The 12179-nt window shown below is 37.0% G+C and overlaps 1 protein-coding gene across 6 annotated transcripts; it reads left to right on the top strand.

Moving 5' to 3' along the window:
• Positions 1 to 793: 793 nt before the first annotated feature.
• Positions 794 to 11947, top strand: LOC100119311 (transcriptional regulator ATRX homolog). 6 transcript variants are annotated; one of them, XM_031927397.2, is made up of 20 exons: positions 794 to 1207; positions 1953 to 2041; positions 2184 to 2305; positions 2385 to 2457; positions 3179 to 5770; positions 6281 to 6621; positions 6766 to 7054; positions 7126 to 7374; positions 7468 to 7657; positions 7729 to 8144; positions 8222 to 8520; positions 8593 to 8887; positions 8964 to 9265; positions 9341 to 9500; positions 9571 to 9918; positions 9995 to 10292; positions 10370 to 10546; positions 10629 to 10790; positions 10859 to 11089; positions 11184 to 11947. In XM_031927397.2, exons 4-20 carry the CDS (start codon positions 2441 to 2443, stop codon positions 11259 to 11261), a joined length of 6444 nt encoding a protein of 2147 aa, XP_031783257.1. In that variant the 5' UTR covers positions 794 to 1207; positions 1953 to 2041; positions 2184 to 2305; positions 2385 to 2440; the 3' UTR covers positions 11262 to 11947. The 6 variants fall into 6 exon arrangements, with proteins under 6 accessions (XP_031783257.1, XP_032453915.1, XP_031783258.1 ...); XM_032598024.1 differs by having other exon boundaries at positions 822 to 1207; positions 3015 to 5770; XM_031927398.2 differs by lacking the exon at positions 794 to 1207 and adding an exon at positions 1310 to 1634 and having other exon boundaries at positions 3182 to 5770.
• Positions 11948 to 12179: the final 232 nt, after the last annotated feature.

Genomic DNA, 12179 nt, shown 5'->3' on the forward strand with positions numbered 1-12179 from the left:
GAAAAAAATTGCACAGTTAAGCAGTAAATTGAAAATTTTCAGTAACATTTTATTAAAAAACTTGTCAAGAATATGAATAATAGTGCAATATTTATTTACTAACGAACAAGGTGGACAATCGTTATATATGCGATGATCGTCAAGTTGTAAGAAAACTACTATTTCAACTTGCACTTGCTTACTGTATACCTATATACCGATGCTGATTTTTCCACGCAACGCAGATCAATAATAAGCCATTTTGGAACAGTATGGTTACAGGATCGAATTACAAGAGAAGATTTTCCCGTCAACAACTGAAGATCCCCAACAATAATAACGATTCCCGTAGCGGTCAGTCGAACTGTACACAAAACGCGCTACAATTTCATTCCCATGGCTCTTTCAATTTTTTTCTCAACCTCGTTGCCTCGTTTTCTCCTCTAAAAATAAATGAATTGTCCCGAATCCTAGCCCTATAATAATTCTTTCGAAAAACCGATCGAATCGCGCGGAAAATTCCTTTAAACAAACTCGGCTTCGCGACATCCGATTAAAAAAAACGTAAACTTCCCCAGCGCCTCGGCCTCGGCCTCCACCAACGAAACTTGATGCGAAAAGCCTCTCCAGAAGGGCCGAAAAATTCGCCGATTCTCGAAACCGATCGGGGATTTTCAAAACGACAAGCGCGCTCTCTCAAAATTCAACAAATCGCAAGCGGGAAAGCCAACTCTTTCGTCGTCGGCGTAACAAAGCGTTTCATTTTTTCGCTGCCTCCTCCAACGCATGCGCACAGCCCTCTGCGCCTCGACGATCCTCGGATCTTCTCGCTCGCACACGCAGTGTAGTCCCGCTCGCGAATGTCGGCTGATCGGGTCGCTATCCGCGAGTTTAGCTTCGAATCCCGAGCGACGCGTATAGCTACTATAGATAATCGTCGTTTAGCATATTATCTAAGACTATATAGGTCTGCGTGCAATAATAACAATCGGTGCGTGATATCAAAGACTCGTCGGTGCACGATCTCGAAAAAAGGCGCAAAAGTCGCGCATGCGCATCCGCGGTGTGTGTGTGTGTGTGCGCGCGCGCGTGTGTGTGTTTTCCTGTCCACTATCCGCCTTGACGTGTCTCTGTCTAACCAACGGTGCCAAGGATAGCCCGGTCGCCGTCGCTGCCGCCGACGCATTCGCTCTTGGGCGAGGACGTGACGCATACCAGGAAGCAGCGGGTAAGCCTTTATACTTAATATTCTCTCGTGTATATCTGTATTCAGCGAGCATTCATCTTCCGAGCAGTGTCGTAATTACTGATGCGAGTGTCGACCGGTCGGTCCCGCGCGCTCGCCGCCAAAAGAAAAAACAAAACGTGCGTGCGCATCTCGCTCTCTCTCTCTCTCTCTCTGAATTTCCCATTCCATCGCGGCTCGCGACGGTGCATTCGCGAACCTACCTAGCATAAGGGCGGCGCGAGAGAGAGAGATAGAGAGGAGGAGGGATTGCTGCATACATAGTAACGTAGCTGCTGCTGCTTATCTCCCCCTTGCTCGCAAAAACTCGCGGTCCGACTTTTTGGTTATCGGCGCGAGTGCGAGCTACGTGCATGGACCCGCCGGAATCCTGGAGCCCGTTGCTTTGTCCGCGTTCACGTTGTCTTCGGTGAGTATAATGGGTTCGTGTCTTCCTGTGGGCGGTTTCTTCGTCTACCTACTTTGCCCGTTCTTTTTTTCCTTCGAACTAGAGAGAGAGAGAGAGAGAGAGAGAGAGAGAGAGAGAGAGAGAGAGAGAGAGGGAGGGAGACGTGCGTCGTAAGTGTGTAGACTTGATTTTTAGGAGTTTCATGTGTTTTGATTGCGATGTCTAGCCAGCCGGGGGATCGATCGCAGGAGCTTGCATCTTCCGTCGGGGGCTGGGGTCGCCGCCGCCGCCGTCGAGGCGTGCTTCACGCGGAATTATTTATCAAGCTTCGTCTTTCAGGCTCTCCGCTATTCGGTGTGCGCTCCGCTATCGTCGGGTTGCAGTCTCGAGTCAGGTTCTTGTCGTCTTGTAGAATTCGTGAAATTTAGGTAAGTTTCCAGTTTTTTTGTTTCTATTTTTTTTCTTCTTTGTGTTTGTGTCGCAGAATTAATCGTTATCGTGACGTATTGAATTTATTTGAATACAAATATCAATTAATTTTTGGTTAAATTTTTTTCTTTTTTTTTTTAGACAGATATGTGCACTGTTTTACAAGGATGCGATTAGATTTTGTCAGGTCGAAGGTTTTTTTGTATCAAGCGTTGGTTTGTCAACTGCACTGGTCTAGTTAGTAGTACTGCGAATTAAGCAAGGTGAGTCTGCAGACAATTATTTAGATCTGATATTACAATGTATGCACAACTAAAAATTACTTGTATTCTCTCTTTTAAGCCTTAACAAGGATCTTTTGTTGCGAGGGAAGGATATTTTATTCAAACAACAACACAATGGCTACAAAGAATAGGTAAATAAATTGATTTTTATAATATAATATTAAATTAATTCTCTGACTCGACATCCTCTTATTATTGCCATAGATACAGTTTACTAACATGCAAACATGATATATTAATATTAGGTAAAGTTGAAAAATAGAACTAACTCTTCCTTTGAATTAATAGGATTTGTACAGTTAAAATCATAAACTCAAACATCTCTATTAAATAATTTATACGTTATTTTGCATGTATTTATTTTTTCCCTCCTTTTTTTCCATTCAATACTTTATTTGACATACTCAACAGTCAGTTGTGTTTATTTATTATTTTTTCTTATCCTGATGTCGTTTCATGCATATTATCTTTCGCTTTTTGAGTAATTGTGTGTAGTTTTTGAAGAATCTTTATTTTTTAATTTTTTTGAGAGAAATAAATAAGATGGTTATCATAGTACATTAACATAGAACCTAGCGTTAAATTCACATTAAATCATCAAGATACAAAAATCATGTGCTCTATTTGTGGACACATTAACGTTATCAAGGTAAAATCTAGCAAAAACGTGAACTGTCTTCTTCGTCAGGTACAGTGGGTCTATAAGACACATGTGAAGATATGAGAAAGTTACTGAAACAAGAATGTGCTCTCTCTTTGAAGAGCGAGTAGAAAATATGCATGATTGCAAAAAACGTCAAAGTGGTACTTGCAAGCAAGTAAAGTATCGTGGACATTGATACTTTGTTTCAGAAGGACTAAAGGGAAAGACTGGAGTGAAAGTAGTAGTGATGATGTTAGCGATGATGATGATGCTGCTGAGGCACTTAAAATGAGGAGAATATCATATGTACAGCGCGAAGAATTGAGAAAACAGAGAAAAACTCAAAAAGTGTTAAGTAAGTTATGTGATGATGATGAAGAGAACAGCAGTGATATGGAAGTGAAGAAACAGAGAAGCAGCAGACTAATATTACCATCACTACCTATTGGTGTTACCAAGAAAAAATCCAGAAAAGACCGTTCCAGTCCTTTATCCGTATCTTCAGATTCTAGTTCTGAAGATAAAAAATCTAAAGTATCAAAAACTAATACCAGCTCCAAAAAGTTAAAAAACAAAAAATTGAATTCATCACCTGAGTCTAAATTTAATAGTAAAAAACGTGATAGTAGTAAAAAACGGACAATCCAATCTGGCGAACCTAAATCACCTTTTAGTGTAGATAAAAAAATTGTAAAAAAAAAATCCGTCAAAGATAAGAATCAATCTGATTCTGATTCAAGTAAAGAGTTTCAAAAAACGAAAAATAAGAAACCATCTAAAACTCGACTTAGTCTTGGACAACGCATGATGGAAGATTATTCACACATTGCTACGCCAAGTAAATCGGACGATGAATCGATAAAGGTTGAAACAAAGGAAGAAATTTCGTTAAAACACTACACAATCGAAGAAATCGATAAAATACAAAAAATCGTTGATGAATTCAAAGAAGATTTACAACGTATAAGTGATTATCTTCTCAAGAAGAAAATCAATGTACTCAGAGATGCCAAATTCTTTGCTCATAAAATATTAAGTGTGTATGATGTTACGCATGAAAAAGTGAAGGAAAGTAGAGGTTCTTTTGCAGATAAATATAGATCATGGCTGGATAACTTCGGCAGCAAAAAGTCAGTTGCATCACCTATTAAATCAGTTAAGAATTACAAATTGTCATCAGATGAAGTTTCAGACTGTGATAGTGATAAAATTTTTTCTGGTAATGAAACTCGATCAAGTAAAAAAGACAAGAGTGCATTAAAAATGCAAGATAAGGAAAAAAGTAAAGTCGCCGAAGTTATAGTCACTGGGGAAGAATCAGTCCATGTAACTAATGAGGAAGAAGATTCATTAATGGAAACCACGGGGAAGCAAAACAGGTCAAGTCGATCGAATTCCACATCTTCTGTAGATTTGTTTGAGTCGACTGCCTCAGAAGTTGCAAATACACCAGTAAAGTCGCCGATTTTAAGTGTGAGTCACAGGTCTCTCAGAAAAACTCTGTTACTAGCTAACAAGGCAAAGAATGTTTCTATTCCAATGGACATTGATGAAGCACCCGTTGAAGAGAATGAGAAAATGGATATTTTTGATACAACAGATAAAGCTAATACAGTAGATACAAAATCTAAAGAGTTGACAAAAAATAAAGTTCATGAAAAAGAATCCGAGGTAGAGAAGACAACTGTTCATGAAGATAAACCAAATGATCATGAATGTGAGGCAAAGGATCATGAAGGTAAACCAAAGGATCATGAAGAGGAACCTAAGGGTCTTGAAGGTGAGCCTAAGTCTTTTGAAGCTGAGCCTAAGGATCATGAAATTGGGTCAAAGGATCTTGAAATCGGGTCAAAGGATCATGAAGATGTGACAAGGGATCATGAAGATAAGTCAATGGATCATGAAGATAAGTCAAAGGATCACGAAGATAAGTCAAAGGATCACGAAGATGAGTCAAAGGATCATGAAGATGAGTCAAAGGATCATGAAGATGAGTCAAAGGATCATGAAGATAAGTCAAAGGATCATGAAGATAAGTCAAAGGATCATGAAGATAAGTCTAAGGATAATCAAGATGAGCTTAAAGAGTCTGAAAAACTGGAAGAACAGCAGCTCATGGACCTATCTGAAATATCGATCAGTCAATTGCCTACTCCTCCAGCCACAGTTCACGACTTGGAAAATGAAGCCCGAGAAAAACTGCTGGCTGACTGCAGCGATTCGGACAGCAGTGTTTTCTCTAATACAGAACAAAACGTCGGAATCAATGCAGAAACTGACGCTGATTCGGAAATATCGGTAAACAGCACCTGCAGCACTGTTATCGGAGGGTCGATTGACCAATTGAAGAAGAAAAAACAGCTGGTCAAGAAAAAATCAGAGGAAGATAAGAAGAAGAATAGCAGAAAAGATGCAGACTCCACGAATAAATCATTGAACCAAACTAACCGATTACCCCTAATGAAAACTAAATCCAAATCCATTTCTTCCGATAGCTTGTCGTCTGCGTCGTCGTCGGATTCTGCGGCCGAGGAGAAGCAAGAAATGAAGAAGTGCCACAACTCCGCGTCGCGTGGAGATGATAACAGTTCGGACGATGAGACGGATTTGTTAGCATCGCCGCTCAGCAAGCGACGCAAACTAGCGTTCAACCTGCGGAAAAATCAGCACTACAAAACCGACAAGAAACTGCGGATGCAGTGTCGAGTTGCGCTGGAAAGATTGTCGAATAGCGTTCTCAAAAAGCACGCGAAGGCTTTGGATAGGTCCAAGAAATATGTTGCGAATAAAAAGTTAAAAAGGTACCCAGACTAAAACTCTACGAAATTCTTGTAAATGCAAATTGAGAAAAGAAAATTTTTTATATTTATATTTTTTTATGTGATTTTCTATTTGGAGCTTCAATTTACAAAAAGCTATTATTAACATCTTTTGATGAACGAAATCTTAGCTATGTTTGTCTCCCTTACTGATTATTCTTTATTTTTATGATTTTTAATTTGTTGTTTTTTTATGCGAAATTTGATTTTGTTTTTTAAAACTCACACGATTTATTTGTAATAACACTTTTTTGTTTGTAAAACACTTTATACACGCACTCTATATTACATGATATATGAGAAATGTAGATAAAACAATTCTAATATCAGTAAAACAAACAGTGAAATAATAAAAAAAATAAATAAATAAATAAAAAAATTACTGTATTGTAAGAATACGTCATTTAGCGAAAACAATGAATAAATTAATTATGCATAAAACCTAACATACTATTTCTTCTGTTATAAACAATTGTTTAAAACCCATTTCAGCATGACGAATCTGGACAGTCTCGAAGGCAGTAAAAAGAGGTCCAGCAAGAAGAATCTGGGCGACGTAAAATCGCCACAACTATCAGAGACTAGCAACGGCAAGGAAAAGAAAAAGAAAAGCGGTAAGGACGAGAAAAAATCGTTGAACGATCATTTAGGCTATGTTGAAAACGAAATCGGCTCGGACGAAGACATCGCGGCGAATGAGCTCAATGACACGGGGAGTAATGAAGCTATGGTACTGATTGACGACGTTGCCCTAGTTGAGGACGACATAGTTATGGAGGTTGAAAACCAAGCAAAAGAGGCTCTACTCAAAAGCGACTCGAACTCAAGTGACGGTAAGATAATTGATTTTGATACTTTAAAGTGTGATTTAGTTTATCTAGTGCTATCACGCAACAAGTCTTCTTAAAGCGTGATAGTTTCAATAGAATTCACATTTTTCTTTTCGTAATTAAATGCTAAAGCATGTGAAATTTTAGATAAAGAAAGTGATGATGAAGTAGAGGAGAAAGATTCCAAGAAGTCGAAGAAAGTGAAAGGGAAGAAATCGTCCAAGGATAAGCCAGTGGAATTATCGGAAGATAAAAATGAGAACGGAAAAAGCGAAAACGAAAGTAATAAATCGGATGACGGTGAAGAAAAGACAAATAAGGCTGCTTGGAAAGATGATGAAGTGCTAAATTTTAAAGTAACTGATACCGAATCCGAAGAAGAAAAGTTTGCCAAGTCCCAGGAAAAGAAGGAAAAAAACATGGATGACGATGAAAAGTAAATAAATACATTTAAGTGTTATAAAATCATAAATAAGCTTACAATTAATATATTTTGCGATATTATAGCAACGACGAAGTCTCTATCTTGGAAGTATCTCCTATCAAAGTCCCTGTTAAGAAGTCTCAACGAAAAAAGAGAAGAATTTTAGACTCTGATTCAGATTCAAAGTTTAATTCGAGTGATGTTGATTCAGACGAAGAGATAGAATCTGACGAAGAAAAAGAAGAACAAGAAGAGAAAGAGGAGAAAAAGAAGAAAGGTCGAAAGCGCCGTCAAAAATCATCCGACTCGGATACTTCCTCTAGTGAAAAAAAGTAATTTATTGTTTTTTATTTTTATTTATTTATTTTTTTATAACAAGAAAATAATTTGTCAAGACTACTTCATAATTATCGTCTTTTTATCAGGCCAAAGTCAAAGAGAAAACGAATTAAAAAAGTTGCTACTGATAGTGACAGCGAAGACCAGGACTCTCCAAACAAAGGTAGAAAAAATATTCGCAAGGTCTTAAAAGATAAACACGTCGCCGATGACACAAAGAAGGCTGCGCAAGATGAAGAGGAGCGTCTCAAGCGTATCGCTGAACGACAGAAATTGGTTAGTACCATTATTTTAATTGCAAATAAACTTATTCTTTAAAGTCTAACAATACAAATTTTGTTTTATAGTTCAATGAGATGTATGACGCTAGGCTGGCAGGAGAAGCTAAAGTCGACAAGTTAGTGCTAGATTTTGACGAAGAAACAAAACAAGAACTAGTTGTTGTGCACGAAGAACTAGTGAAGCGTCTAAAACCTCATCAGGCCAAAGGTATTAAGTTTATGTGGGATGCCTGCTTTGAATCTTTGAAGCAGATTGAAAAATCCGAGGGTTCAGGGTGCATTATAGCTCATTGCATGGGTCTCGGTAAGACTTTCCAAGTCGTCACATTGGCACATACTCTGCTCACCCACGAGGAGACGGGGGTAAGAACTGTGATGGTTGTGTGTCCTTTAAGTACAGTATTAAATTGGGTCAACGAATTTAAGACCTGGTTAAAACACGTAAAAGATGGAGACGAAATTGAAATTTATGAGTTGACAAAGTAAGTTTGTAAAAATGTGAAAAGGATCGTATGTTTTTATAGTTATTTTATTTATATATCTCCATTTGCTACTTCAGGATGAAGAAGAATATTGAAAGGAAATATCAGTTAGAGAGTTGGCAAAAAACTGGAGGCGTCCTAATTATTGGTTACGAAATGTTCCGGAACTTGACCAGCACCGGAAAAAAGATGAGAAAAGCCATGCAAGAGTCTATTATGAGGTCACTCGTGGATCCTGGGGCGGATCTCGTCGTATGTGATGAGGGTCACTTGCTGAAAAACGAAGAATCAGCTCTGAGTAAAGCCATGAAGCTTGTAAAAACTTTAAGAAGAATCGTTTTAACAGGAACTCCGCTCCAAAACAATCTAAAAGAATGTATGGAATTGTCGATCTCACTAATTTATGATTTCTTTAATATTAATAATTAAATGTTATAATGTTTCGTAGACCACTGTATGGTTCAATTCGTCAAACCTAATCTGTTGGGTACCAAAAAGGAATTCTTAAACAGATTTGTGAATCCCATTACAAATGGTCAATTCGACGATTCAACGCCATATGACGTTAAACTCATGAAAAAAAGAGCGCACGTGTTACACAAAATGTTAGAAGGCAGCGTTCAGAGATTTGATTACTCGGTTCTCACGCCATTCTTGCCTCCTAAGCAGGAATACGTAATTTTCGTACGACTGACTGATGTGCAGATTAAGATGTATCAGCACTATCTAGATAATTTTGCAAGGTATTACATTTCTTTGTTTTTATAAAAACTACCTTAATCGTTTTCAAAATTAATATTTTTTTTTATATTTTAATAGGCGATACGGACAGAGGAACGGATCGTTATTTGCTGATTTTCAGGAGCTTCAACGCATTTGGACGCACCCTTACGTGTTACGTCTAAATGCAGAGAAAGTTGAAAAAGCGAACGAGAAGAAGCGTTTAGAGGCTAGTGATTCAGAAGGTTCTTTAAAAGACTTCATTGATGACGGCAGTGACACTGAAGCCAGTTCAATTTCTCTTGCTTCCAGTGATAGCAACAGTGATATCGAGTGTCTTGACTCAGATAAAGAGAAACCGGCTGTCAAAGCCACTCGTAGTACTAGATTAAATCCAAAAGGTACATCTTGCATCAAAATGCATCTAGCACAATATGAAAAAGAATCTAAAACTGAATGTTGCTTTTCATTTACAGAAGAGCCAGTAGAAGAAGTTCCTATTCAAGCATCCGTTGAAGAAGCGGCGTGGTGGTCTAAATTTGTGGAAGAAAAGCATTTCGAGGATTTACGCATCTCAACCAAGCTTAGTCTTCTTTTTGGTATACTAAAAGAAAGCGAACAGATTGGCGACAAAGTGTACGTTATTTGCTGTTTAATAGAAATTTGTCCTCTTACATTTCCTATTAAACGAAATATTCTTCTACAGGCTTGTATTCTCGCAATCTTTATACTCGTTGACTCTCATAGAACATTTTCTAAACTTGATTGATAACCAAACTCAAGATGGCGGAGAAGCCGAAAATTTGGATAATCACACTGGAACATGGGCACTTGGATTAGATTATTTTAGGCTTGATGGTTCGACATCAGCCGAAAATCGCAGTGCGTGGTGCAAAATATTTAACAATCCCAAAAATACGCGCGCAAGACTTTTCTTAATTTCTACCAGAGCAGGAGGATTAGGTATTAATTTAACAGCAGCTAACAGAGTCATAATCTTTGATGCTAGCTGGAATCCATCTCATGATGTTCAAAGTATATTCCGAATATACAGGTGAATAGTTTGTCGTCGAATAATTATAATAATAATCATAAAAATTATAATCCTTACTATTTGTGCCTCTTTACAGATTTGGACAAAAAAAACCTTGTTACGTGTACCGCTTCCTTGCCGCCGGAACAATGGAAGAGAAAATTTACAATCGTCAGGTGACAAAATTGTCATTGGCTTGCCGAGTAGTAGACGAGCAACAAATAGAACGGCATTATAGTAACAACGATTTGGCTGAGTTATACCAATTCGATTCTTACGAGGGTAAATCAGTGACACTCAACTTGCCTAAAGATCGTCTCTTAGCAGAGATTTTCTTGAAGTACAAAGATGCCGTTTACAACTACCACGAGCATGATTCCTTGCTTGAAAATAAGGTATAGTATAATTATAGAATATCCTTGATATCGTATGCTATGTCATTAGTCAATATCATATTTACTGTATTAAACAGGAAGAAGAAGAGCTGGATGAAGAGGAAAGAAAGCAGGCTTGGTTAGAGTATGAAGAGGAAAAACAAGGAAAACGTCAAATGATGAATGTGGGCAACAATATGGGATTCAATCCGTTATTGATGAATTTGAACTCGTTCCCAGAACTGGAGAGCATCAAACTTTTAATTCAAAAAGACGTAAATACATAAATAATTTTATTTTACATCTGTTACTTCAAGCGTCAAACTAATTATTAAATGATTATGACTATTTTTGTAGTACCCTAATCTGCCACCTGAACACCTTGATACGGTAGCTCGACAAGCCGTATTCGATATGTACCGTTTTGTAGATCAGCAAGCTGTCGGACAAATTTTCAATAATCCTTTTGCAGCCGCACAAAATATTCCACAACAAAATATGATGGCCCCTCCTCCAATGGTAAATAACTAAAAATCATGATTTGATTTGAAAAAATTCAGGTGATTTATTTATATAAATGTTTATAGAATATACAACAGCAAACAATACATCAGCAGAATCAGTTAATGAATTTGATGAATACGCCGCAAATGAATTATCCAGGCGTTAATCAAATGCCAGTTTATTCTGGTAGAGGACGGCCGCCTAAGCATCTGTCGATGAATAATCCAATGGCGAACATGGCCAGACAAATGCAAATGCCGATGCAGCCGCAACAAAACCAAATGCCAGTAATGAGGAACAATGACGAAGTAGAGGTGATTGACTCTAACTGACAAAAGAAAACAACACCGTATCCTCAAGTTGGTATGATTCCATGAATCTCATGCCGCAAACTTTTGTTTGTTGCAGATACTTAATAATGATCAGCAAGTAACTCAACCTAATATTGACCCAGCTTCCAATAGTAACAATATACAAAAAGAATGAGTGTAAAGCAGATTAGCGCTAATTTTTTATTCCTATTAAAATTAAATACTGTCATTTTTGTAAATAGTAACTAAATTATGTAAGTAGAGGTAGCGTAAAATGTGTTTTGCTAAAGTGATAATGAAATATTGTTAAGTTAGTACAAAAGAAGGTGTCATTAGCTGTAGAAAACTTCCATCTAATTTATATCTTCTGCTAATGATTAATGTATCCTGCAAAAGATTAAAAAAAAATTGGACTTCATATCACGAGTGAATTGAAAAAAAGCGCTACGCGTGCACTAAATCCAGTGAGAAAGTATACGCAAACTTTTGTTTGTATTTAATCAGTATTTACTTTCAATGTATATAAACTTTCAGCTGAGTAGCTCCTGGTTAAAGGATAATTTTTTCTTAATTTTCAATTATTGTTAGTGAGATTGAATTTTTTTGGAAGAAACTCTTTTATGCTGTACGGACATCCTAAAAATCGTGAAATTATATGTATTTAGTTTATAGTTAGACATTTTTCATTATTTTTAACAAAAACCACATATATGTATATATATATGTACTTTTCACTCTAAAAAATTGTAACATGTACAATTAAAGTTGGAGTAATTGGTAACATGTGGAAAAACATTGTATTTAAACTTGTGTAAAAGAAATGAGCAAGCCCACAATAAAAATCATTTCTTTATAATTCTCTCAAAAGCGTTTTATCTTACAAGGTAGGCAAATTTTTTGTGCCGATATATTACAAACCGTTAAAATTAGCGGGTAAAACAAGGATGTATCTGCAATATTGGATTTCTGAAACAAAAGCGTTTTTGGGGTAAATAATACGATATTTTTTATTTTATATTGTCTTACGTCGATTATACGAAAGATCTAAAAATTTTGAAAATTATCCCGCTTGAGCCGAAACTTTTGAAGTATA

The sequence above is a fragment of the Nasonia vitripennis genome, chromosome 3 (genome assembly GCF_009193385.2).
Source record: "Nasonia vitripennis strain AsymCx chromosome 3, Nvit_psr_1.1, whole genome shotgun sequence".
NCBI classification, from domain to species: Eukaryota; Metazoa; Arthropoda; class Insecta; order Hymenoptera; family Pteromalidae; genus Nasonia; species Nasonia vitripennis.

Bases quoted from the DNA above. Each gene is read 5' to 3' on its own strand.
- LOC100119311 (XM_031927397.2), top strand. The intron at 9,919-9,994 runs GTGAATAGTTTG...GCCTCTTTACAG, and splicing joins AGTATATTCCGAATATACAG to ATTTGGACAAAAAAAACCTT. The intron at 10,791-10,858 runs GTAAATAACTAA...AAATGTTTATAG, and splicing joins TGATGGCCCCTCCTCCAATG to AATATACAACAGCAAACAAT.